Source organism: Mustela lutreola, chromosome 6 (assembly GCF_030435805.1).
Source record: "Mustela lutreola isolate mMusLut2 chromosome 6, mMusLut2.pri, whole genome shotgun sequence".
NCBI lineage: Eukaryota > Metazoa > Chordata > Mammalia > Carnivora > Mustelidae > Mustela > Mustela lutreola.
The window spans coordinates 134,812,613-134,840,529 of record NC_081295.1 but is presented as its reverse complement, the minus strand read 5'-3'; the positions used below and the strand labels follow the sequence as shown (position 1 = coordinate 134,840,529).

General features: G+C 42.3%; 1 protein-coding gene and 1 long non-coding RNA gene across 3 annotated transcripts; one reads left to right on the top strand and one right to left on the bottom strand.

Annotated features, from left to right (window-relative positions):
- The first annotated feature begins 1,036 nt into the window (after positions 1 to 1,036).
- LOC131834453 (uncharacterized) lies at positions 1,037 to 3,950 on the top strand. The gene is made up of 3 exons (XR_009354880.1): positions 1,037 to 1,114; positions 2,839 to 2,882; positions 3,766 to 3,950. It is a non-coding gene; the product is annotated as an uncharacterized LOC131834453 (long non-coding RNA).
- On the bottom strand, positions 1,974 to 26,795 carry WRNIP1 (WRN helicase interacting protein 1). Of its 2 annotated transcripts, XM_059179112.1 has the most exons (7): positions 25,714 to 26,777; positions 23,357 to 23,548; positions 21,729 to 21,970; positions 8,274 to 8,503; positions 4,096 to 4,251; positions 3,295 to 3,374; positions 1,974 to 2,709 (listed from the first exon to the last, which is right to left on the bottom strand). In XM_059179112.1, the coding sequence occupies exons 1-7, from the start codon at positions 26,533 to 26,535 to the stop codon at positions 2,434 to 2,436; spliced, it is 1,998 nt and encodes a 665-aa protein (XP_059035095.1). In that variant the 5' UTR covers positions 26,536 to 26,777; the 3' UTR covers positions 1,974 to 2,433. The 2 variants fall into 2 exon arrangements, with proteins under 2 accessions (XP_059035095.1, XP_059035097.1); XM_059179114.1 differs by lacking the exon at positions 3,295 to 3,374 and having other exon boundaries at positions 2,508 to 2,709; positions 25,714 to 26,795.
- Positions 26,796 to 27,917: the final 1,122 nt, after the last annotated feature.

Below are 27,917 nucleotides of genomic sequence, written 5' to 3'. Positions count from 1 at the left end.
CAAACACAGGCTACTCCCCCCAAAACAAAGGGGAACATTAGAAGCGAGCTCTTGGAGATTTAAAATGTGATGATGGTAAAAATGAAGGGATGAAAGTAAATTTTCAGAATTTCCCAGGAAGTAGAGCAAAAAGACAAAAGGATGAGAAACAAGGAGGGAAGACAAACATCAGTTCAAGAGGGCCAAGCTCAGGGAAAATGGAGGTGAGGAAGTGCACTCTCTCGTCAAGCATATTCCTAATCACACCACTCCTCACCATGCCCGCTCCCACCAATCCTGTCACCTCCTCCACCGGAGCACTGCACATTCTGATGGCCCCTCTCCTTGCTTTGCCCTGCTTTCCCTCAACAATGCAGCGAGTGCTATCCTTACAAAATGTAAGTGCCACTGTGACACTCCTTTGCTAGAATCATTGAGTAAAAGCCAGTCTTTCCCAGGACTAGGAAGGTGCCACATTAATCCAAACCCCCATCATCTCTTCTCCACTTCCACTACTTCTTCCATCCCAATTAGACTCACCTCCTCTGTAGCACTGAGCCAGCCAGGCACCTTCCTTCAGGGCCTTTGTACTTGCTGTTCCCTCTGCTTGGAACGCTCTCCCTTATCCTTGAATGGCATAATCATGTCCTCTAATTCTTGACTCAAATACTCTCCTCTTGACGAAGTCTACCTTGGCTACTCCAAATAAAATCTTGACTTCTCCTCACCCTTTCTAGCTCAGTTCCCTGATTATTTCTCTCGTGGCACTCATCATCAGCGGACATATTAAAATACGATTTTTCATACTATCTTTTTCATGAGCACAGGATGTTGTTTTTCCTTAGCTGATGTGTTCCCAAGAGTGCTTAGCATGAGGCAAGTACCCAACACTTAGTAAATGAATAAAGAAACTTTCCCCAAACTGAAAGACATGAATTTCTAGACTGAAAGGATGCACTCAGCACCTGGTAAAATCACTGTGAGCTTTTTAAAAACTAGGATCAAAGAGAGAAGATTCTATCAGCTTGCTGAGGTCACAAATCAGAATGTCTTCAAATTTCTCTATAGCAACATGGGAAAGAGGAAGACAACTGACATGTAATTTCCAACCTAGAATTTATTCCCAAACTATCAGGTAAGTCTGAAGGTAGAATAAAGGTAGAATAAAGGTATTTTTAGACTCTTAACAGCTAGAAGTATTTTGCCTCCCATGCATCCGTGTTCCATAAAGCTCTTAAAGCATGTGGATCCCCTCAGGAGAAAAAGGCAAGCATTGGACCCCACAACTAGAACACGTGAGGCAGGTACAAGGGAGATGCCCAGACAGAGGAGGGGAGTTAACACACCAGGCCTGCTGAGTGCGTCACTGTCGCTCCAGCCTGCTCAAACTCGTAAAGCCTATGTTGGACAGAAATGCGGGGATGAGCCGAGACGGCTGGTATACTATGGAGAAAACAGGAATCCTCGTGTAGGAGAAAGGCAGCGGAGTCCCTGGACATCAGCTGTGCAGCGGTTGGACAGAAGGAAGTGCATTCCTGGAGGGATCACACCAGGTTGGGGGAGAGGGAGAAAGAAACAGAACTGACTGATTACTTGAAGGGACGATTCTTGTGGATGACTATTAAGTAGTTTGGGAAGAATTAGAAACAGCTGCAAAGGAATCAAAGCCGTGTGTGTGCGCGCACGTGTGTGGTATTTACGCTTAGGAAATCACAAAAGTAAAATAGGAATGCCTCATTTAGAAACATGGAGCTGCAAGAAGAAACTGGAGGAAGAAGAAACTACTGGATTCTTTCATAAGCCATTTACAACTCTAGCATATTCCTTTAAAACTTAAAATGGATTTTTACAAAGATCCACAGGCTTCTCATTAAGCTTCCAATCTTCTCACCTACAGGCATTTTTCTTTCACAGTATTTACCTACCAACATGTGAGGGTGACCGATATTGGCAGCTAGGACCCCAGGTGGGAGAGACGTGAAAGAACTGAAGAGTACTTTGAAATAGTTTTATTGGCTCATAAGACCTTTGCATATAAAAAAAATACCCAAAACACTATGCAGTATTAAATCACAATTACATTTTTTTTTACCAATTCAAACTACCCTGAATATACATCTTTTAAAGAAAAAAAAATCCTACAGAACTGAATTCTGAAATGACATTATGACTTAAATACTATGACAAAATAGATAATTCCTTATAACATTAATTCATTGCACAAAGCTGCCAGATATTTTCATAAGCATAACCGTTGCACAGAGTGCAAATGAACACAATTTCAATGTTACACATTTAGCTGAAGTACGTGTGCCTCCACCTAAGGAACTCTGACATTTCTGGCACAAAATGTTGGTCTCGTTTAACTTCCACGGGCAACTGACTCCACAACTCTGTTACTCTCGCTCTCCTTAAAAAACAGACACATCCCACTGCTATCAGAGCCTACGAAAGTCAGCACCGCCTTTGCTTAAAGAAGTCGACTCCTCTCAATTCCTCCGGCAGGTATTCCTGATCCACAGGCTCACTGTACATGGGATTGTACTTGTAGCCCTTGCCGTAGCCCAAATCCTTCATCAGCCTGGTGGGCGCGTTCCTCAGGTGCAGTGGGACGGGGGGCAGGGGCCCCTGGTGGTTTCGCAGGCATGCTTTGACGTTGTTGTAGGCGCTGTACACCTCAATGGACTTCGGGGCTCTGGCAAAATAGACTACACACTGGGCCAGAAGCACCTAGGACAAAAAGAAAACATTACTGAAGGTGCCAGAAAGTTTCTGTCCTATAGACTATTTTATGACATCCCTACTTAATTCGGAAACGATTCTCACTATGCTTTTATTATCCTCCTTTTCTACCTACAGCCAAAATAACCAGTTATGATGGAGAGAAGGAATTCCTATAGGAGGTAAGAGGATGAAAAAGATTTCTTTCTTTTTTTTTTTGTTAAAGAGAAGAATTTTTATTAAATGATTTTTTTTCTTAAAACCCCAACATATAAAACATAAATATGAAGCTGCTGGTTATGAGTGAACTTAGAGAAACTTCCTGTTCAGCACTTTCAATACTTCTGCCCCAGGAAAGGGCTGAGCACTTCCTTTGAAACCACAACTACAGAAAAGTTTCAAAACATGACCTTGTTTATACATAAGGTCTCCCCTCTAGAGTGTAAGCTTCTAAAAAGGGAGTTGAAAAGCCAAGCAGCTTCTTTGGTGGGCCTGTACATCAAAGGTGATGGCAGGACATATGTTCAAATCCACAAAGGGATATGGCACAAGAGAAAGGAAGTGATTTGCGAAGAACTGGGCTGATTACTTTACCTCACATTCGGGCATGCCTATAAAATGACAGCCTTGGTAGGCAGCAACTGCTTGTGTTAATGCAGAAGGGTCTGCCAGACCTGTCACACACACGGAAAGACAAAGGAAAGTTTAAGTCATAATGCACACTCCCACCCAGACCTGTCTATGAGCTGATGCGACCAGAGATCACCACTGCCTGTAGATGTTACTGACCAGAAAAATCCCATTTATCAGAACAGATTCTCCTCTGATCTCATTAATTTATTTGAGAAATATTTACTGAGTGGTGTCAAGAATGGTTTCTTCATGGATAAAAACTACATCTAGTAGGAAAAATATGAGAGTGTGAATGACAAACATGAGGGGCTAAGGCCATACAGACAGTCACAAGGACAGACACATTAAAAACAAAACATTTACTATATCAAAGAAATGTTTTCCTAATGTTTTTCATTATATAGTGTCCAGAATCTTCCCTTTTTATTTCAGGAGCTGTCCAATGAAACCTGAACATGACTGCAAAGCATTTAAAACATTTCTTCTATTTCAATACCCATGTTAGGAAAAGCACTACTGAAGAGGAAACAGATAATGATGACTTCTTCAGAAAATAACCACTCAAAAGCACATACACGATGCCAAGAAATAAACCAGTCAGTTCCTATTTATCTTCTCTTCTCCTTACCTGTCCACATGGTCCCATGAAATTCCTAGGCTCCAAAGTGGTCAGCATTTCTGAATGCCCCCTTCCCCGGCTCCCATACATAAAAAGCCACACTCTGGTGAACACCAGGGTCTGGTCCTTCCCAGAACACTCACCTATGTCCTCACTGGCAAACCTCACCAGCCTCCTTGCCACATAGAGCGGGTCCTCTCCTCCTTCAAGCATGCGCGCGAGCCAGTAGAGGGAGGCACTCTGGTCTGAGCCCCGCATGGACTTATGAAGCGCAGAGATGCAGTTGTAATGCTCTTCTCCTAGGTAACACAAAAAGCACGTGCTCGATTATGGGCAGAAGAGGAAATCCACAGAGCCCATAGGAGGGTCATCTAAGCCATAGGTTTGTTCCACTTGGTTGATTTTAAGGAAGCCTGAATAAGGGACTTAGGAAAGCCTGGGGAAAGTGAAGTCTGACTGCTATCCTCAAGCTGCTCAGCAGCAGGAGGCAATGGCACCAGTGCAGGATGCTGGAGACCAGAGGAGCTCCCTCTGGGGTCTGTGGGCTTGTCTCATAACCCGGTCAGCCTCAGCGCAGGAGGCTGCTGGAGTACCTGTGCTGCCCGTGCGGAACACGAGCAGAGGCCTGGGTTGGGGACAAGGAGAGCAGCACATGGAGAGCTGGTTCTCCTGGACCTCTGCGGATTGCCACAATGAGAGGTGGAGGGAACTAATCTGATATTGTTTCCATGTGCCCCCACTGTCACTTTGAGGAACTGTCCCCGGGCCTGGTTGGAGACATGAGGGTGGAGAGCCAATGACAAGGACAGCTGTTGCAGATGGCCCCTCTGTTCCTCAGAGGGGTTTTTAAGTCCTTTCCAGCTGTCTTTCTGGTATCTAAAGGCTGTGGTCGCTTAAATCTGGTACAGGGACATTCATGTGGCAGGATCTCAGAAGGGCTGAAACATGGACTAAGAGCTCTCACCTTGAAAGCACTATAGCCCCCCACTCACCACTTGGGTTCCCCCCACTTTTCACCCAGGATTCACATGTAAACAAATCAGTGAAATATGCTTTAAAAAAAAACATAATTAAGAAGAGAATTTTCAGGATTTTCTGACCATCAACTCTTCCCTAAGTGTGAGGAGAGAATAGTCACTTCATAAAAAAGGCAGGGGAATTCTTATTTGCATTAGTCCTTCCAGGGAAGCGCCAAGGTGGACAGAGAATCCATGATCTACTCTGCACAGCATTGGGGCCCCAGGGGCAAGTCCCCCCCAGCTGACCATGCTGGTAGGACCGTCTTTGGCCTTCCTCTGAAGACAGCATGAGACAAGACGCTGGCTTGTCAGGGAGGAAAGACCCAGGAGGCTGACTGTAGGGGCCCAAACACCTCCCATTCAGGCAGAGGGCGGATCAGTGGTTTTTAGTCCAGCCAGCAGATTCCTGTGGACAAATGGACTTGCCATCTATCTCTGGGCTTCCTAGCTAAGTCACATTGTCAAGGAGACTGGGTGGGAAAGGGTTCTGGGTGAAAACCACAAGGTCCTGGCCCCAGTCACAGGCCTGGCCACCTTGCAGATACGTGGGAGATGAAAGAAGCTGCTTCGCACCACTTTCTGTGAAACGTAAATGAGGTGGCAATCAATCTCCCTGACAAACTTGCTCACTGACTCATACCTTTACTGCAGGTCAAAGATGAGAGGCTAATTAACAGGGAAGAGCATGGGCTCTAAAGCGAGGTAGCCTGGATGTGAGCACCCAACTTATTAGCTACGTGACTAAGAACATGTTACTGATCCTCTCTTTGCCTCGGGCAGTTCATTTGTAAAGTGGGGATTAAAGACTAGCTGGCTTTTAGGGTTCTGAGTCTTAAATAATGTATGCCTGGTATGGAGTAAGCACTACAGAAACATGGAAGTGTTAGATGTTACTCTACGCTAGCTTCCATTTTTGCTTTGATCATATAAAATTTTTTAACTTAAAATTTTAACATTATTTATATAGAACCCTGACCTCAATGCAAGGCAGAGAAACTGTGTTCATTTAGAAATTTCTTCACTCTGATACCTAAATATGTGAGCTAGTTAATGGATCCTAGAAGTGGGTAACTATATACTAGAAGACATGAAATAATTAAAATCTTGGGGCTGGGGATTTTTGTCTCACCAGAGTTATAAAAAGGCCCAGGAGTATAAGCTAGCAGGTTTCCAGGGCAATGCTTCTATCATCCCTATTTATGGAACACAGCTTGGAAAAGAACAATTCTCTAGGATCTGAACTGTATTTATGAGTATCTATAGATTGACGGTTGTGCTGCTACACTCCAGTGGGGTAGCGGCAGGGCGGGCCACAGTCACAGTAAGCATAGGACTTGTAGAATGTGTGGGTTCTCAAGGCCTGACACCAGGCAGCCTCCACTGTCCCCAGCTCTTCCACAGGTAGTGCAGAGCTATAGAGAAAGTGATTCCCACGGCGCATGGCTCCCTTGGATGGAATGTGAGCCTCGAGAAGTAGAAATCCTAGGACTAGACATGTCTGATATCCACTGTGTGCATATGGGTGTCTGTGAGTGTACTCACGTAAGTGTGTGTGACTGTGTGTGATGAACATGCTCTAGCGGGAAACTGGTGATGTCAGGCCGGGGCTGGCACGGAGGCAGCACCGCCAGTGGGGAAGGACGTAGTCCTAGGAACTAGTCTTATACCTGTGATTGAGAATGAGCTTTATCACTTGCTTTGTGAACTAAGGCAAGCTTTTTATCTATAAAATGGAGATACTATTAATAACTACCTCCTAAGGTTATTTTAAGACTTAAAAAAAAGGAACAACATATATAAAATGCTCCAATATTCAATGTTAACTAATGTTATGATAAATGGTACCCTTTTGATTTTTAAATGACAGTCTGATAAAACGTGAAAGAACAGTTCCAGTTCATCTAGTCAAAATGAAGAGTCTCCTTTAGGCCACGTATAAGGGAGAACAATACCTGTTGCTGGAACCCCCCAAAACGATGGAGAACCCAGCATGTGGGAATATTTTTACCTCTTAAAATTTTAAATTTTGTTCATATCCCCCATTCTTGTATTTGGCCAAAAGAAAGCAAAGCTCTGTGTCTAGAACACTTTACTTTTCAGACTTTCCCAGCATCCCATGACATTCAGGAGCACAGACAGCTGGCCACCGGAGATCTTTGGGTTGTGCTAGGAGAAGTCTTGCTGAGAAGCATGTTCACATCAGAGAGGAGACAGGACTGTTTGTTAAATGCCTCTAATAAGTCCCTAACTAATGTGTCCATAGTACTTATTAGTATTCCCATGCACCCAGCTCCCAATCAGTTGAGGCACACTAAGGCTGAAGAGCTTCTGCCACTTGTCCAAAGTCAGTGTTCTGCTCATCAGGAGGTAATGTCCAGAACCCAAAGTCATTCTTAAGCTCCTCCACCCCACTGCTCTAACCAGTAAGACATATTCTCCATCATCAAAAAGCATTTCAGAATATTGTAGACAAGGTGCTATGTGATATCTGGAATGTTTAATGATCAGCTTCCATTTCTTGCATTACTTTTAGAGGTATGGGATTCCAGTTACTGCAGATTCTCTATCCAGAATCACAAATACTCAAGTCCCAGAGTCCAGCCTAATCTACCATATGCTAATCTTCACCACCCATCCCTTATATAAAAAGATACAACTGTGCTGTGCTTATGACATTTAATATTGCTGGATCACGGATCTAGTAAGAGTCTATTTTAAATGTTACCTGTAAACGCAGTTCTACAAAAGTACCGGTGTATGCAGAAAAATTGTTTAAAAAAGCTACCACAACCAAAAACATCACATCCAGGTCCACATAAACTTCATTTTTAGTTGGGACTCTAGAAATTATGGACTTTACTTCTCATTAAACTAATAGAACTAAGTCACTTATTGCAAAAGTCTTGTTATTATTGCCATTATAAATGATCACAAAAATTACTGTCAACTGTGAACGTAGGGGCTTTCAAAATGTTTTTATCTTAAAAGGCACTACAGAGAGTAATGGAAAAAATACCTACCTACCTTACAAAGCAGGTCTGAAGCCTGCAATTTTAACACGAAAACTCCTCTCAGTTATCAGGATAGCTTCTGCTCTGTGCCTCTCACAAGAAAGATCAATCAGGAAGCTAGGTCTTTGAACAGGCTCTGAGTTGGAGGTTTAATTCAATTACCAATATGGAGATCCAACTGAGAATGAGGTTCATGTTCTGAACTCAGCTGAAGCCAGAAGTCTAGGATGGGAATGTGTAGATACAACTTATTTCATTAAAGTTCCCCTCTTTTCACTTTCTGTTACTTACCTGCTCGGTCATATAAAATATGAGATCGCTGGAGACCTTCCTTCACATCATTTTCAGTGATCAGAACTCTACTGGGAGAATAGGTTTGCCCACTTTTCTTACAGAACATCTTCCTAGAGCTTAACCTGGCCAGCACTGCCAGCTGTAGTCCATTCAATCCAGCTCGAGCATCCCCATCACTAAGATAAGCCAGGGTGTCTACTGCTTTATCCTCTATGAACACGGATGGCCTGTAACACAAACAGGGTTAGTTACCTCCACTTTCATATCTGACACTTGTTGTTCTGTAGCACCTTTACAGAGCGGCTCTCAGCAAGGTCACTAAAAAGCTACTGTAGGTTCAATGCTTCTACCTTTTCTCCCTAACTCATGTTGTCAATATGGTGAAGCATTATCAAGACTGGGAGTCATAAGATTATTTTGAGAGTCCTGAGATTATTCTGCTGTATAAGCACACACCCATAAGCATGCATGAAGGAGGCATGGAAAGATACATGGCTTCTCTGGTTCTATCCTACTAGAGTGAAAACTATAGAAATACTTGGGCTTCATTATAGTATACAGAAAACATACGTCAAACACAGTGCACATCCTGACGAGATAGGTACGCTCAGACCACTTCCCAAACAGGAAAGGGCCAGGATTGCATCATGCAGTTAATGTCCCTCATTTTACAAACAACCTGGGTCCCCAGTTACTCTAGACACACGGGGCCGAGGAGCAAGCCTCTGGGATTTTGGCCTGAGGCATGTTCCCAAGAAGGTATTAATCACATAAAGGCTGCACAGAGTAGTGGAGACGTCACTAGTCTGGGTATCCATTAGAAGACTCTGACAAAACTTGGCTGTAAGACCTGAGATAAGTCACCCACCATCACATTTCCAAATGTGGACCTATTAGGATTGTTCTCAAGTCTAATTCAGCAAACTTTTCTATTTCTAGTCTAGTTAGATAAAATATCTCACACATATAGTTACTTAGAGGTGTCTTACTATTCTTGTCTAGCTGCTAGCTGCACATTCGCAAAGCAAAATATAATTCTTCAGAGTTAAGCTCACCATGTCACTGCCAACCTTCAGCTGAAAATGTCTCTATTAATTAATAAGCTGACTGGGACCGTCCTCATCAGCTACCTAGAAAACAAAGCACAGGCACCAATGGTGTTGGGCCAAGGCAGGGCGGTGAGGGTCCAGTCCATGAAGGGGATCCCAGCCTGTCTCTGCGTAATTCCATACCATACACCCACCCGCTACTCGGCTTTAGTGAGTAACTTGAACTCACACCAATTTGCTTTTCATTCACTAACAGATTTGTTTCTAACATCTTGCTTTTTTTAAAAAAGATCTTATTTGTTTGAGATAGAGAAAGAGCAAGCACAAGAAGGCAGGTGGGGGTGTCAGAGGGAAACAGAGAAACAGACTCCCAGCTGAGCATTAGCCGGACATGGGGCTTGATCCCAGCACCCTGAGATCTTGACCTGAGCTGAAGGCAGAGGCTTAATTGACTGAGCCACCCAGGTGCCTCTTGTTTCTAACATCTTAAAGACTGCCTCATCCCGCCCCTTATTTACCAAATCAAGACTTCCAGTTTCTCATCTATCACTACACAAAAGGCACCTGTTTTCTCATAGCCGATAATGAATGGTCCTCTTATCACACTCCTCCTGACAGCTGCCTGCCCCCGAAAACCATGGTTACAGTTTAGAAGCCCATCCTCCTCCCTTCTTGACCAGATAGATACTCACAACACACACCAAACCGACATCACTGGCACTATGTAAAGCTGATGAAGCATTCTGCAAACAGATATTGTTTAGCAGATTCTAGATGATTTGGAAGAAAATGACAGATAACACCTACTCAAGAAAATGTATTAGGAGGGACTAACGTCAGAGGGGGTGCGGTAGCAACCGAAGTGCCTGAAAGGGAAGGGCACTCCAGGGGCTTGGTTACCGTATGTTATCGGAGTTGTGTGCATGCGTGTGCACACATGTATGTGTATGGGGAGGGTGGAAGTGGGTAGAGATGGTGCCTGAACACCTCATTTCAGCTCCAGAACTAATAAAAGCAAAGCCTTCCATCTCCCTGGAAAGCTTCCTAGCAACAAAGACCCTATGGGATCATTTGCAGGAAGAAAAAAGGAGTAAAGTAGGAGACCTAATCAATCCTAACTGACTAAGCCATCACAGGAGTGGGGCCATTTGTTGATCAAATTTGTCATCTCTCCATCCCCACTAAATGTGGAGATCTCAAGAATAGGAATTATGTTTTATTCCTTTTTTATACCCCTAGTGCCTGGGAGAGAATAGGCATTTGATATCTGTACAATGAATGGACTAAATTCAATTCTCCCCACAATCTCAGTGAAATGTTTATTTTTTAATAATTATAACATATGGGAAAACATTAAAAAAACAAAAAGACATCATTTTCTGTGCCACCTAAAGATAACAATAGCTACTGGGTCATTTGTTAAATTTCCTTTATGATCCAGCCAACCATGGAACCATCAACCTTACATCTAATTTTTAAAACAAAATTCGGATCTTACTATATATAGTTGCATCCTTAACAATTAAATAATATTCAGAACTCTCTGAATATTACTTTTCTAAACAAAGTGTGTATTATATAAAAATTGGAAAATAGACACATAGGGGCAAAAATCACCTACTGCTGTCCTTCCTTAATGTCAGTACTTTGGCATATATCCCCTTTCTATGAACTTGTCCACTGTAAGTATTTAGCAGCATGAAGTGCTTTTGGGACAGAAAAAAGACAAGTGTCCTTATACACCCGAGCATTGACTCTATGCCCTCATTTCCATTGGTCCTCATAAAAAGTCAGTGAGTAGGCTTTAATATCTGAGAGAAGCCAACTAGCAGACCATGCCATAGACTTATAAACAGCACAACGTTTATAAATTTAAGTAAATATAAATTTAAATAAGCCTTTAAGTGGGTATTTTATGGGTCAGAAAATAGAATCTTTCCTTCAGTTTTTAAACTCTTAACCAAGGTATGAATTATTCTATTGTTGTCCTTTTTATCAGGTTTGGAGTCACAGGGAGTGGGACAGCTGCCACAATAAAACCAGAGCTGAGAGCTTTCACCCAAGTTCCCAATGTTCCATACTTCCTCCCCCTTGATATGATCCACACTCCAAATTTTAACCCTGTCCAGAATTGAGTATTTTTAAACACAGATGAATCTGTCAGCAACTCTGTTCAAGTAATAAAAGGTGACTGCTGATGGCCCTCACAATTGTCACACAAGCAACTTACCAAATGAAATTTTGCTATTAAGAACACTGTACAGAATGTTCAAAAGGTTATCTATTCTCCAATATATCCTGAACCCAAATTTACACTACCTCGGTTCTGAAAAGTAATAAAATGTGTTAAAATATCTTGAGATCTTAGAAGAGGGAGCACATGAATGTTCACGCCGACAGCAATAAAATAAGGAATATTATATTGGTATTTGCAAAACCCCTTAGGAAACAGTAACTATTGCACAAATAATCTTGGAAGAGCGCTCCCAGTCCAGAGACATTATTTTGAAATTTAAGCATAAACTATAGAAAATAAAAAATAGATAAAATAAGTGCATTTGAAAAGATCATACTCCCAGTTACTGGATGAAGAAATCAAAGACTTAGCCTTGTTTCTCCAACTGAACAGAAATGCTCTGGTCTTAACAGGAATATGGGAAGCATGCTGTAAGGACAGCTTCTTCCTTTCCTTTTTATTTCCAAGGGCCTGAATCCTTCTGCATACTGTTTTTGTGGTGGAGGATACTGGGATTTGGAGAATTCTTTTTATATGGTGAGCTGTTTAAGTTGGAAGAGGAGTGAAAATAAGTGAAAATGTACTTGTTATTTTATAGCAGAATAAAAAAATATGTATGGCTCAATTAAATTCTCTCTCCATAAATTACAAAACTATACTCTATGAATCTCTTTCACTAAAGAAAAGGAACACTCCATGGTCAGGGTAACAACTGCTTAACAGTGGTCCTCAACCAAGGATATGTATCAGATTACAGAGAATTATCCTAAAATATAGATGTGTATATCTAATCACAGATTTACTGATACTAAAACCTCCAGGGACAGACTCTGGGTACCTGCAGATCTGACCCTTCCACAATGTGGGGTTAGGGGTAATGACCCCCAACACAGTCAAAAATTCACATAAAATTTCTGATTCCCCTAAAACGTGACGATCAATAGCCTACTATTGACAGAACCTTACCAATAACAAGTCAATTAACACATATTTTGTATGTTACCCCTACTACATGCTATAATCTTAATAAGCTAAAGAAAAGTTATCAAGAAAATAAGAGAATATCCATTTACAGTATTGTTCTGTAAGAAATCTGTGTATAAGTGGACCCAGCCAGTTCCAACCCACGTTGTTCATGGGTCAACTATATTTTCAAAACGTATTCCTGGTAAAATGTGATGTGCAAATGTGGTTAAAAGGTAATACTGCTATAGATGGGAATCTTTTGTTCCTAATCCTTTACAAATTAAAAGTATCGTTCTTAATGAAGAAACACAGAGAAAGAGTCCAATGTTAATCTTTCCCAGTAGCATTTTAACCTGGTTCTAAGTGAAAGCGAGTAACTTGCTTAACTTGGTACCTAGATCCCTTCTCAACTGAGAATAGGCACATCTCCCTTACCTTGCTTTGTTTTATTGCAATTCACAGACATTATTATTATTATTATTTTTTTTTTTTACAAATTGAAGGTCTGTGGCAAGCCTGCAGTACGCAAATCTATCAGGGCCATTTTTCCAATAGCATTTGCTCATTTTGTGTCTCCAGGCCATTGTTTTGGTAATTATTTTTTTAAAAAATATTTTATTTATTTATTTGACAGAGAGAGATACAGAGAGAAAGGGAACACAAGCAAGGAGAGTAAGAGAGGGAGAAGCAGGCTTCCTGCTCTGCAGGAAGGTGCAGAGGCTCGATCCCAGGAACCTGTGATCATGACCTGAGCCGAAGGCAGAACCTTAACTGACTGAACCACCCAGGCGCCCTGTTTTGGTAATTCTTGAAACACTTTGAACTTTTCATTATTTGTTATGATGAACTATGATCAGTGATCCTTGATGTTACTATTCTAATTGTTTTGGGGCACCACAAACCACAAAACAGAGAACTCTTATTGACTGACAAATATTTGTGTTCTGATTGCTTTACCAACCAACTATTCCCATCTCTCTCCCCACCCCCGCCTCAGGTTCCTCTATTCCCTGAGATACAACCATATTGAAATCAGGCCAATTAATAACCCTACAGTGGTCTCTCAACATTCAAATGAAAAGGAGAGTTGCATGTCTGGCATTTTAAAAACTGGAAATGATTAAGCTTGGTGAGGAAGGCACAGTGAAAGTCAAGACAGGTGAAAAGCCTCTTGCACCAAACAGCCAAGTTAAGAATGCAATGGAAACTCTCTTCAATTCTGTGAAGGCTGAGAGAAGTGAGGAGGCTGAAAAAGGAAAATCTGAAGCTAGCAGAGGTTGGTTCCTGAGGTTTAAGGCATGAAGCCATCGCCATGACATCAGGGCACAAGATGAAGCAGCCAGTGCTGATGGAGAAGCTGCAGCAAACCATCCAGAACATCTAGCTAGGGTCCCTGACGAAGGAGGCGGCACTGAAGAGTGTATTTTCAATGTAAACAAAACCATTTTCTATTAGAAGAGGGTATCATCTAGGACTTTTGTTGGTAGAGAGAAGCCAAAGCCTGCCTTTAAAACCAGGGTGATTTGACTCGCCTGGTAGGGGCCAATGCAGCGGAAGTTGAAGGCAATGCTCCTTTATTCTTTTGAAAATCCCAGGGCCCTTAAGAATTACGCTAAATCTACTCTGCCTGTGCTTCATACATGGAAGAACAAAGCCTAGATGACCACATGTCTGTTGACAATTTGGTTTACTGAGTATTTTAAGCCCACTGTGGAGACTTACTGCTCAGAAAAAAAAGATTCTTTTCAAAATATTCCTGCTTGTTGACAATGCACCTGGTCTTCCTAAAGTTATGATGGAGATGTATAAAGAGATTAATGCCTGCCAACACAACATCCATTCTGTGACTAATGGATCAAGGAGTCATTTCAACATTTCAAGTCTTATTATTTCAGAAATAAATCTTATAAGGCTAGATGCCATTAAGAACATCTGTGATTCATGGGAAGAGATGAAAATATCAACATGAACAGGACACTGGGAGAAGCTGATTCCAGTCCTTGTGGATGACTTTGAGTGGTTCAGGACTTCACTGGGGGAACTGCAGATGTGGTGGCAATAACAAGAGAACTAGACTTAAAAGTGGGGTTTAAAGATGTGACTAAATTGCTGCAGCCTTGAGATAAAACTTGAATGCTGAGGAGTTCCTTCTTTTGAGTGAGCAAAGAAAGTGGTTTCCTGAGATGGCACCTACCGGTGAAGAGACCATGAAGACTGTTGAGATGACAACAGAGGATACAGATATGACATAACTTAGTTGATCAAGCAGTGGCAGGGGGTAAGAGGATGGACTCTAGTTTTGGAAGAAGTTCTACTGTAGGTAAAATGCTATCAGACAGCATCACAAGCTACAGAGAAATTGTGAAAAGAACAACTGATTGTGGCAAACTTCACTGTTGTTTATTTTAACAAGGTTGCCACAGCAACTCAACCTTTAGCAACCACCGCCCTGATCAGTCAGCAGCCATCAATATCAAGGCAAGACCATCCACCAGCAAAAAGATCAAGACTTGCAGACGTTCAAATGATGTTAGCATTTTTTAACAGTAAAGTTATTTTTTTTTTTTTTTTTTAAAGATTTTATTTATTTTATTTGACAGACAGAGATTACAAATAGGCAGAGAGGCAGGCAGAGAGAGAGAGGAGGAAGCAGGCTCCCTGCCGAGCAGAGAGCCCGATGCGGGACTCGATCCCAGGACCCTGAGATCATGACCTGAGCCGAAGGCAGCGGCTTAACCCACTGAGCCACCCAGGCGCCCTAACAGTAAAGTTATTTTTATTTTTTATTATTTTTTAAAGATTTTATTTATTTATTTGACAGAGAGAAATCACAAGTAGATGGAGAGGCAGGCAGAGAGAGAGAGAGGGAAGCAGGCTCCCTGCTGAGCAGAGAGCCCGATGTGGGCCTCGATCCCAGGACCCTGAGATCATGACCTGAGCCGAAGGCAGCGGCTTAACCCACTGAGCCACCCAGGTGCCCAGTAAAGTTATTTTTAAATTAAGGTATGCACGTTGATTTTTTAGACATAATGCTGTTGCATATTTAACACACTACAGTGTAAACCTAATTTTTATATTCACTGGGAAACCAAAAACTCATATGACTCACTTTATTGCAATGGTGGAAAACCAAACCCAAATTATGTCTGAGGTATGCCTATGGCTAGAAACGTGCCTCAGAATCCAGCCCTCCTACAGTCAAGCTGGGTGGGCTTGAACATACTGTTATGCCTTTTTGTGCCTCAGATTTCCTCATCTAATACAAGTAGGTAGGGATACCTATATCGAAGAGAATCATCCTAATTAGCCTCTTCAGCAACATACTCTCTAGAACTGCAAATCTTCAAAGCTAACCAGACTAAAAATAATACAAACCAAAACAAAACTATTTTCCCCAAAAAGAGAGAACATCAGCTTCACAGATGATGCCCTGTTTGTGTTTAATCCCATGGCAGCACACATCTTTTCCAATTACACCATACCTTATACCTGGTAGAGAATGGTAGGGTGAACATTGGCCTCCAAAGATGTACCTAAATCCTAGTCCCGGAACCTGTGAATTTAGCCACATTAAGGATTTCAAGATGAGATCACCCTGGATTTAGTGTTAACCTTAATCCTAAATGTTCTCATAGGAGACAGTAAGAGAAAACAGAGGCACAGAGACAGCCATGTGAAGACGGAGGCAGACACTGGAGTGATCCTGCCACAAACCAAGGAATGCCAGAAGCCACCAGAAGCTCCAGCTGCAAATAGAGGGTTCCCTTAAAACCTTTTGCAAGCCAAAATAGCATAACATGAAAAGGCAGTTAACATTAATTAATTTACAATGGAGTTTTTTTGTTTGTTTCTTTTTTTTAAGTGTTCCCAGATCTAAAAAGTGACCTCTCTCAGGCTTTTCTGAGATCTTAGGAGACATCTTGCTAACAGGTGCACAAAATAAATTAAGATAAAAAGCATATGCTCACAGACATGGTCCAAAGCTATGGTGGCCTGATTTGAGAGGCTGAATGTAGTTCACGGGGAAGGAGCTGGGTGGTGGCACTCTACTTGCTAGGTGGTACTGCCTCTTTAAAGGACTCACTGAAAAACAAGTGCAGAATGCTGTTTTTGCTTTTTGCCTTTTCCTCCCCTTTGGTAAGAGGGAAAATCCTCTTCTGATTTCTTTCATGACCTACTAATGTAGGTCTATTGTGAATGTGAAGTGGTATAATGTGGATTTCAAAAAGTAGGGATACCCATAATTTGTGACGGCAGTAACAGGAAACATACAAGATCAATGAGATTGATCGGTGTTTCCGGTTGACATTATTTTCATTATTTTTTTCATCATTTCTATAACATATGCTTATATACCTCTTTTTCTTTACACCAAACCATTTTTAAGGAGAATTATTAAAATCCACTCTTAACTAAATCCACAACTCATTCTGATCAATACTTTCTATTCTGTGGTCCACTACCTTTCTCTCATTTAGTGTTAGAAAAAGATTATTTATGAAAGGCAGGTAATAATATTAATAATATTAAGTAATAAAACCTAGCCCAACAAACCTACAGCCAGCTTGTGCGGGCTCTCTTCTGGTAATTACAGAAAAGCCCCAGTCTCAGAGTCAAGCCATAGCACCCTCAATTCAGAAGGACAGAGCCATTATAACTTCGAAGCAACTGTCGGAACTGCCTCATTAGACAGTGACAGGGCAATCATGGCTCCTCACTTTATTCTCCTCATACCCACAAATAAATGCACTGTTATCTAGCCCACAAACAATAGATTCTTTAGGGGGTTTCTGAACACGCATATGTCTTATCTGGAATCTATAATCCTTCAAAGCAGCAAGTTCTCAGAATGACAACACTAGTTCACTTTCTCATCACCAGCAGCACAAGTTCATTGGATGACAGACCATGGATTTTTCCCCCGCTTGGTCTACAAAATTAACCCAAGGCACAGAAAACACGCTTCACTGTTTGTACCATGTGACCATGGTACTTAGTAAAATACAATAAAACTGCCGATTACCCAAACAGACCAAAAGAACTATGGTATGGATAATTCAACATAAATCACCAGCTTACCTCTATCTTTCTCTTCACAATAAAATCACAATTGAGTACAGAGTATTACACTTTGCAAATGTCTCACTAAAGCTGTGAAGTGGAAAATAGGGGAGTGGGGATGGGGAAGATGCTCTTCTTTGACTCTTCTTCCTTCCTGTTTCCTGCAAGGCAAATATGATGGCTAGAGCTCCAGTAGCCACCTTGGGGCATGAGGTAGAAGCCATGCACTGAAGGTGGTAGAGCAGAAAGATAAGGGTCTGGGTCCCTGATGATACCATGAGGCTGACTAGCAGCTGCATTTTTTATACTTGTCTATCTTCGGACTCTTTAACATGAAAAGGAAAGTTCTATCTTGTTTATGGCAGTTAATTTGATTTTTTTCCCAATATATGCAGCCAAACTGAATCCTAAGTTTGGCTCAAAAGCGTTGAATACTCCTGGCTTGCTGAAGCTCTTCTCTGCGGAGCATCCTTCTGGTTTTCCTACCTTTCTAAACTTTTGTCTTTCTCCTACACAACAAATGCTGACAGGTCTCCAACTTACTACCCTTACTTCCTGGCTCCATTCAGTTCTCCTACTCAAACAAATGGGACTGTATGTTCTCTGAAGTGCTGGTGGCTTCCAAATCTCAGACTCAAACAACTCTGCTGCTCTCCTGAGTTCTTTATCTAACTGCCTAGAAAACCTCTTCATATGAATCATCCAGAGGCCCTACAAGCTGAATAAGTCCCGAACTGAACTCCACACCTCCTCTGCTCCTCTTCCTCATACCATTCTTGCCAGAAGTGTAATTATTTGCCTAGTTACCTGGTATGAGAGTCATCTTAGACAATCCTTTTTCCTCCCTCCTCACACCCAGGCCTATCAACCTGACTTTCCAACTTCTCTGAGCAGCTCTGGCTTTTGTTCAAGTCACTTGCATTTGTCACTTATCTTCGGCACCACTGTAACAGCTTCCTAACTGATCTTCCTGATCTCTGGTGAGGGGCAGGGAAGCCCCTCCAACCTACCATCTCTCCAATGCTATTCTCAATCTTCCTAAAATGTAGAGCTGATATGTCACTCTCTTGCTTAAAATCTTTCTATGGTTTCCCATAGCTCTCCACATCACTTACCTTACCTTAGCACACAGGTCTTTCATAATCTGGCTCTGCCTTCCTCCCTGGCTTCACTGCCCACCACTTCCTCATGCCCACTCTTCCACTCAGCTATAATGAGTGGATCATACTATTTATTACCACCTTGACTTTCAGGTGCTATATTCCCTTGCCAAATGAACTTTCCATTTCATCTAGTTAAATTCTGCTTATTCTTCAAAATTCAACTCAGCATCCCCTCATGTATCAGGTGAGATATCTGATTTCACATATTCTAGATGCCTCTCCTCTATCCCCTATTATTCTTTGGTCATAATTCAATCGTAGCACGTCCCCGGAAGCCCACTTACTCACCTTATCTCCTTATCATATACTAAGCTCTCTAAACGGACAGGAATGCACTTTTCAACATTCAGCCAATGCCTGTTATATGTGGGGCCTTCAATTAATGCTCAAGAAATAAATACGGAAAGAAAAATTTAAAAAGAACACTTCTATCTCACTCTCACAAGAATCTGTCATGTACAAACATATACTAGATGAGAATTCACAATTCAAGAAAAACCAACAATGGTCTAGCAATCAGCTCTACTAGTTTCCAGACCAGTACTTGCTCAGCTACTCTCATGCACAGTGGTAGTCTAGATTTCTCCGTAAACTAGGGCACCAAAACACAAGACTACAAATGCACTCAGGGCTTCCCAGAGAAGTAATTATTTGGGGTTTAAAGTCGTTCCTTCCAGCTAGATTAGTGTTACCAAACCCAATTTATGTTCACAAGAATGTATATACATTTGAAGCCAGTCAATAGATGTGGAAGTACAATTTTACCTAAAATTGAAAGAAAACAACACCTGTTTTTAATTCTCCACTGGAGTGATCAGGTGCTTCAGTTAGGAAATCACTTATAATATAAGAGTTCTTTCTGCGGCCTATGGCATCTCCCAACTTAACTTTCTTTTCAGAATTGCTAACAAGTAAATCAATTAACTAAGCTTAATAATCTTTGATTTCATTGTTTGCTGAGGCAGTAGTATTAAATAAAAAGGTTCTTGACATCCAGGCTGTGAGGCAATCATCCCTTATGCTGGATGATCCAAAAATTAAAAATTAAACGATTTCTCTCAAATTGAAAGTTAGAATTTATTCATTCACAAACCATTTACTAAGCATGTATATACTAGGCACTATGCTGGAAATATGAACAAGGAGGACAAGTTCTTATGCTCTTAGCCCTCCCAGGAAGGGGAAGGATGGGAATTAGAAAGGAAACAAGTGAATAAAAATAAGCTAAGAATAATAATAAGTGAATAAAAATAATTAGGATCAACTCCAAATGAGTGATGGTGGAAAAAGCAAACAATCTATTGTACATGGCAGGTTTTCTTTGACTGAAATATAGTTTTAGCAGATTAAGAATCATTGGCTCACTTTTGTATCAGGCTCGTAGTCTTAGTAATAGAGAAATCTTAATTCTTTCACTTATCCTTTCAAATTTTAATATGCATGCAAATGATTCGGAGATCTGGTTAAAATGCGGAAATCCTTTTTAAAATGAGCTCCACGATTCTTCCACTGTCTTTCTCATTTCACCTAATTTTGGCATGGTAGTGATTGGAGAGAAAAAACCTGAGGATATCTGAATAACAATTCCATGAAATCATGACCTGAATGAAATCAATAAAACTACCCTAATTAATAAAAATGCAGAATACGTAGTAGATATATTATGATAACTAGTACACAGAAATATACTAGGATAGTTGTTCCTCTCTCTTTCCATTTTTATCACTTGGTTATATGAGCTTTGTAGTGAAAATGTTGTTTACAGGACAGTTATACTAAATGTGAGGGCTGGCTGTATGTAGCCCCTTTTGACCCCGACAAGTGCCCAGCACACAAAGGGTTCTAAGTATGAATATACTTAACTGATACCAGCAGGTTCTGTGTTTCTTTTAAGCCACGATTTTGATGGCTATGCCATCACAACTCTACCCTAAACTGATGGGACTCCATTGCACCTGGGAGTACTTGGCCATGTTTCAAGGCTTTCATGAGCCACAGCATAATTCCTCCAACATGAGACAGGGGTAAATGGGAGAGGCCAGACACATAGGGAGAGAATTTTGAAACCTAAACCCTGAACCTAAAACTATGTCTTGTACTTTAATCCTCACAGAAGAGTGGCTCCAGAACTTGGCCTCGGGGCAGGCACCAGCAGCTGTGGGGTCCACAGCATGAAGAAGCAGGCATTAGTCTCTCATCACACCAGATTTTGTTCCACTGCGTTACTTCAGTTGACATATGAATAAACAATATCTGAAGAATATATTCGAATATAAAGAAAACCTCTAACCCAAGTAAACTAACTGATTACATATAACTTCATATATACTCTGGTATTAATGAACTTACACAGTATTCATGATACAGAAACAGAATGCCAAAAGGAATGAGAGAGCTTTTAATATGTCATTTTCAGGTAAAGTTTCTTTACTTTTACAGAATTGAGCTTCACTTTTAAAATGTGCAAAATAATTTTAAAAAGATTTAAAAATTGTTATGGTAACATTCACATTAATTTATAGTTAATATTTCTAAAAGAGGAGTAAACTTCAGGAAAAAAAAATTGGGAATCTGAATATAAATCTCGAGAAAGATTTGTAGGTCAAGCCTATTTGATGAAAGAAAATAATCAGTAAGGCTTCCCATAGTCTTCCAAGTCTTATTAAAAAAAAAAAAAATCCCTAAGCACAAATGAAAATACCCAAGGACTGAAAAAACACGCAAAACAATGTTAAAGCTTGAAAAATTAGATGCACCCCTTACAGGGCTATAAAATCCATCTTAAAAGAAAGGAAACATTTGCAGAGATACACTTGGTACAATTGAGCACTTTCTTCCACTCCTATTTTCGTTACTAGATCAACATTTCTTCTCTGTCCCTGCCCTCTCCTTACTGCCGTCCAGCCCTTTCTGGCTCTCTGCCAGGGGATTCTCTGAGAGGTGTGTGCCCCCGGGATACTGCCCACAGTCAACTTACTCTGAAGTGCTGTTACTGCTGTGGCTCAGAGGGTCAGTGGGACGGCTGGAGTCTAGGACGTGGATTCCCAGTGAGTTGATTGCTCGCATTAAAATAGTCACCATTGCCTCTACAGGAAGCTTCTCAAGAACAATAACCCGACAGCGGCTTAGGAGAGCAGCATTGACCTGGAAGGAAGGGTTCTCCGTGGTAGCCCCAATCAGAGTGATCGTCCCACATTCCACGTGAGGAAGGAAAGTGTCCTAATCATGGGAGGAAAACAGAAGAAATTGATTCCAGCCAACAACCTGCAGAATCCTATGTAAGTTGGCCATTCCTTCCTTTTCCTAGTTTTGAGTTCAGGAACAACAGCTTTATATTCATTCGATGTGGATGCACTGTTGGGTGAGTGCAACTCACGCTTTTTAAGCCAAAAACACACCTTTTGCAATGTGAATGTCTGAACCTGGCCTCTTGCTGGTACACTAAACCTCAAAGTACAATTCTAATGTAGTTTCAAGATAAATGATTTTTTTACTTAGAAAATTATCTTCTATCCTAAGGCTTCTATCCCAACGGGCAGGTGGCTATTCGAGTTTGAGAACACACAACAACATTAGTATTTGTAAAATTTTCCTCTGGAGTACTCGGTCATAACAGCCATTCTTCCTAACAAACTTGGTAAATATGCATTGGTGAATATGTAACCACTGGACATTGTCTTATAGGGAAGAAATGCTCAGATGAGTTAATAGTCTAATGAAACTGAAAGCGATAACATCCTGTCAGAACTCTGAAGAGTCTATTTAAAAAGAGATTCAGATTAAAAAAAAAATAAAAAAATAAGAGATTCAGATCAGGAACAAGAGCTTAGTAAGGTTTTATAAAATATTTCTGTCTCTGATTAAAAAGCTTTAACAAAATATATCAGAGAAAAAAGTACTGCAAGAAAAAAGTTAATGTTTATTTACAAAAATACAACAGTGGCTTGACTTTTTTTATACAAATAAACTGTAATTTTACTTTTATCTCAGAAAGCCATTAAATAAGTAGTAGTGATTAGATCTTATAACATTCACCCGGCTGAAACTCTGAGGTCACAGAAAACGCTCTTTAATTTTAAAAATAAAAAAGTAACACTATACAGGAAAGAACTTTAAAAATATTAAAATAAGGATCTTAAAATCAAGTTAAATTTCTTAAGGACTCTTAATATTGAGATCCAAAAATCTGTAAAAATGAGGAACTTGGTAAGCTGTTTTTCTGATACAGTATAACTCAGGACCATATTAATAATTTCATTTATCAGACAGAAAGCATTTTCTTGTCACCAAAAAACACTAAGAAAAAGTGGGGAAAAAGGCTCAAAGGAGATGGGCTGACAATCTATACCTCTTTATGCACAGAAATATACTAGGATAGTTGTTCCTCTCTCTTTCCATTTTTATCACTTGGTTATATGAGCTTTGTAGTGAAAATGTTGTTTACAGATATATATATTATATATATATATTATCTGTTATAACAACAGATAATAACAGTAATTCTTATATTTGCAATAGTGCTTTATGTTTTTCAAAGTAATCTCACATACTTTATATTCACTGTAATGTTCACAATGACCAAGAGGTAGAAGGAAGTTAATATACCTGCTGAGATTTATTGAACCGATGAATCTCATCAATAAAAAGGATGGTTTTCCTTTTGAAAAAGCTCTTTTCATTTTGAGCTTGTTTTATGACATCTCGCACATCATTTGTCTTGGCATTTGTTGCAGACAATGTCACAAATCTTATGCTATGTTTCTTGCTGTTGTTGGCTATGATGTGAGCCAGAGTGGTCTAGAAAATATGACACAGAGTTTGGAAAGCTGATCAGACACAGAGAGAAAAGCACCCATGGGCACTAACACAAGCAGCATCAGCACTATTTACCAAGCAACTTGAACTCTAAAGAATGCTCAGCAGCACAGATGCAATCTGAAATACCAGAGCACATTTTTAAAAATTAAAAAAAAAAAAAGACAGTTAAAAATAAAACAGGAAAGTAGCTAAACCTTAGGCTAATCCTGACCTTTTCTCCTTTATATCTAACCCTGTTTGATTCCTTTTTTGGGGACTCTAAGATCTTTGGAATCCCCATAAAGAGCGGCTGTCTTGATTTAGCAGAGCCCGAGTGACAGCTGTGACCTCTTCCAGCCAAGAAAGCACTGCTATTGAAGGACTAGTTGTAGAAATGGAGTGCAGAACCACAGAATCACTCAATTCTACAACTGGAGGCTCACCAGTGCAGCTTGGAAAAGGAGTGAGCCTTTGAACTGAAAGACCAATGACAACTACCTAGCATTAACGATGACTGCATACTGCCACCTCTGAATGTCTGCTCTAGAAGTAGACTAAACAATAGCACTTTGACCATGTTAGTAGTTATGAGAAGACAATGGTGAGATCCAAGGAAACCACAGTTTAGTGCCTGGTACGTACCAGGTGTTCCATAAAATTGCATATACTGTTATTAATATCATTATTATTGTTCACAGAAAAGTATAATAATAAGAATGAAAATAAAGAAAAAGTGTTTAATGAGAGGGACAAATTCGATACTGAATGAATGGGAAGGTACATTTTATTTTCTAAAATTTGTAGTGTATCATTAAATTACTGTGGCTGCTGTTTCATCAAATCCCAGCCTATGGGCTTCCACACCACATATGCCTAGGCTTGTGACCACCAACCACGATGCTGAGCAGCCCATCACATCTTCTGCATGGCGTCTTTTATTAGTTCACCCCACTCATTTTCCTCTGGAGGTTTTTCTTGCCATCTAGTCTGCCAACAGCTGATTAGCCATTCTCATGACCTTATGTAAAGATTTCACAAACAATTATTAATAATGCTCTTGCTCAATCTCCTAAATAGGGTAGCAACTAAATCTCCCTCTGGGTAAATTATTTGGGATAGAAGTGAACAATAAGGCACAAAATGAGCCAGATGCATTCCAGGAACCGTAGCAAAGGAAGGTGTGATTAAGTTGGAGACGAAGTCAGAAAGAAAAACTGGGAAAAAAATCATTAAAGCCCTTGCATACTAACTAAGGAGTGTGAATCACAAAGCTAAGAGGGTTCCTTTACATTCTGATACTGAATTTTGCCTTTCACTCACTGCTGCTCATCCTCCTCTCTCTTCCTGTGGATAGGAAAAAAAAAAATCATATATTTAAACACCTCTTAGTCTTCTGTTTTGCTTAACTCTGCCTCTGTTTCTCAAGTGTTCTCCAATGACACCTTTTCTAGACCCCAATATCTGAACCACCTTCCTCTGGACATAAGCCAATTTCTAACAAGGTACATACAAGTGGACATCAAAATGCATTGATGTTTCTTCTCTAAAGCAGAAAGCATGGTGAGGACAGTTATGGAAATGCTAGATAAAACGACTTGGAAAGGGAAAAGACTTTTCATATTAGACTTGGTAAATAAGTACATTCTCAAGGATACATAAACACCAATCTGTTAAAAATAAACCAACAGCTAGAGGGCGGGAAGAGAAACACAATCGAAACAGAAAAATTTTTGATCCCCCCCCCAAAGCTAAACCCATATACCTCCAAATCGAATATACAAATGTTCCTTTGCAATTTGCAGCATGTCATTTGCTTGAGAATTGGGTTATTAATGGGAGGGTCGAGGCACACCTGGAACACTGAGATAGCTCAAATCTAAGAGTCCAAATATTTTTGCAAACCTATGAATTCGGACATCTTCATTTGGCAATGACCGGAAAACGCGTCTTACAAATCTGGCGCGGTGTGGCTTTTTCACACCCATCACTAACTCCACCTGTGGACCAGGCGCGGGCCCGGCTCAGATAGTATCTGAGGCCCTGCCCTCAGGCCTCAACATCCAGGGTGGACGCGCGGGTTCTTCGGCGACCGCCTCTGACCGTTAGATCCACGCCCGACCCGTAGAGATCGACACTCGGAACCCTCCTGCCAAGGCGGCACTCACCTTGCCGCAGCCCGGCGGTCCCCACAGGATGAGGGAGGGGATTTCGTTCGTCTCCAGGAGGGACCGGAGCAGCGTCTCCTGCCCCACGGCTCTGCTCTGCCCGATGTAGTCCTGCAGCGTGTCGGGACGCATCTTGTCGGCCAGCGGCTTGCCCTCCAGCATCTGCCGAATCTCCTCCGCCGCCAGCGCCCGGGCGTGCGGGCGGCCCCCACCGCTGGCCCCGAAGGCGGCGGCGTCGGCGGCGTCCGCATCCCAGTGGCCCGGGTCGTCCTCGCCGTCCGCATCGGCGTCCCCGTCGCCATCGCCGTCGCCCACCGCCTCTTCCTCCTCTTGCGCCTCCGCCTCGTCCCAGCTCCGCGGAGACGCGCTGCCCGCCGCCGCGGCCGCGGCCGCCGGCCTCTTTCCCGAGCCCTTCCTCCCGGGACTGCTGGAGCGGGCCACTGGGAAGTCGGGGATGAGGCGGGCGCCGCTGGGCGTGGGCGGCGCGTCGTAGCTCTCCCGGCTCTCGGTCTCGCCGCCGTCGTCGCCCTCCTCGCCCTCGCCCTCGCTGCTCTCCGCCGCCGTCGGGGTGGCCGGCTGCTTCAGCGCCGAGCTCTCGGAGAGCCGCCGCCTCTTGGCGCTGGGCGGCGAGAGCCCCTTGGCCCGCTCGCCGGCGCGGTGCGGCCCGGCCGAGGGCTCCGCGTGCCCCGCGGGGTTGAGCAGCAGACAGCGGTCCAGGTGCGAGTTGATGTGCGCGGCGGGCATCATCTGCTGGCACACGGGGCACTGCACCTGGTGCAGCTGCGACAGGAAGGGGTCGTCTTCCGGCCCGCTCACCTCCATGGTGGCCGCCGCCCTCGCCGGCGCCCGGCGCGGCCGCAGCAGCCCCTGCGCACGCCGAGGGCTCGAGATGCCCGCCGCTAGGCCCCGCGCCGCGCGACCCTCGCTCGGGGAGGCAGCAGGACGCGCGCGGGCCGAGGGAGGGCGCCGCTCATGCCTCACGTCCGGAGCTTCCCGCGTCGGCCCGCCCTCGGCCGGCCGCCGGCGGCGCCTCGCGCTGCGCGTCGGGAAGAGTAGTCCGCAGCCGTTTACCTCAGCCGCCGCTGGCAACGCCTCGCGTGTCGCGTCGGGAAGTGTAGTCCGCGGCGGTTCAACTTAGCCACCGCTGGCATCGCGCCCCTTAGCCTTTCGGGAAATGTAGTGCACACTACCCAGCCCTGGCCGCGGCGCGTCCACTTCCGGCCGGCCCCGAGAGCCACCTTTGTGAGAGGCCGGGAGGCCGGCGGGTTGCGCGTGCGCAGGAGCCGCGGAGGTGAAAACGGCGCACCTCCCGCGCCCTTGCAGGCTGGTGACATCTAGGAGGAGTCCGAGACGACGTGCAGAGATTGCACCTGGGAAAGTGGCTTTTCACACCCAGGGAACTCACCGGGCGTGTGGGGAAGAGAGGAGGCCCATGGCAGGTTGTTTCTAATTAAAGGAAAATGGGGAAACCCTCAAACCCTGCAGAAGAAAACTGGACAAAGGACCTGAACAAAAGAAAACAATGCAAGCAACTGCATGTCTGAAAAAACTGTTTACATCAGAAAACGCAAATAAAGAGAAAATAGCCCCACCTCATCCCGTCTTAGCTTTTTGACCTTTTCACCCAAGGGCTTTTTACTTAACACACTTAGATGCTTGTCTCAGTCTGCTGTTTAATAGTTCAAAAGCAGACTTAATTCTAAATGAGGGTAATCCAAGTCGGGTGTATTTATCCCCATAGCAATAAAATATTAGGGAATCAGTCAAACTTAAGAGTTATAGGCAGTAACAGATAATGCTCGCCATAAATGAAAAAACAAATGAGATTTAAAAGTGTGGTATTATACGTCTTCGAATGATAGGATTACTATTGTCTGCAATTTTATTTTCTACTTTTCTGTAAACCTCTCCTTCAAAAATGTAAGGATGCATTATTATTACTATTACTATTTTTTTTTTTTTTTGGTAATTTGGAAGAAAATTGAGGGAGAGTGAAGAATGAAAAAACAATGAATTTTAGGAAAGAACGAATTTTTCTAAAAGTTGACAAGAATGATATTTTTATTTAATCTGTACAAGAACATCTCCATGAAACTTATCCCAAAGCAAATGCTGAGGATTTTGTAAGTCTCTTTATTAAGATGATTTTACAAAAGGGGAAAGACGGGTTCCTGGGTGGCTCAGTGGGTTAAGCCGCTGCCTTC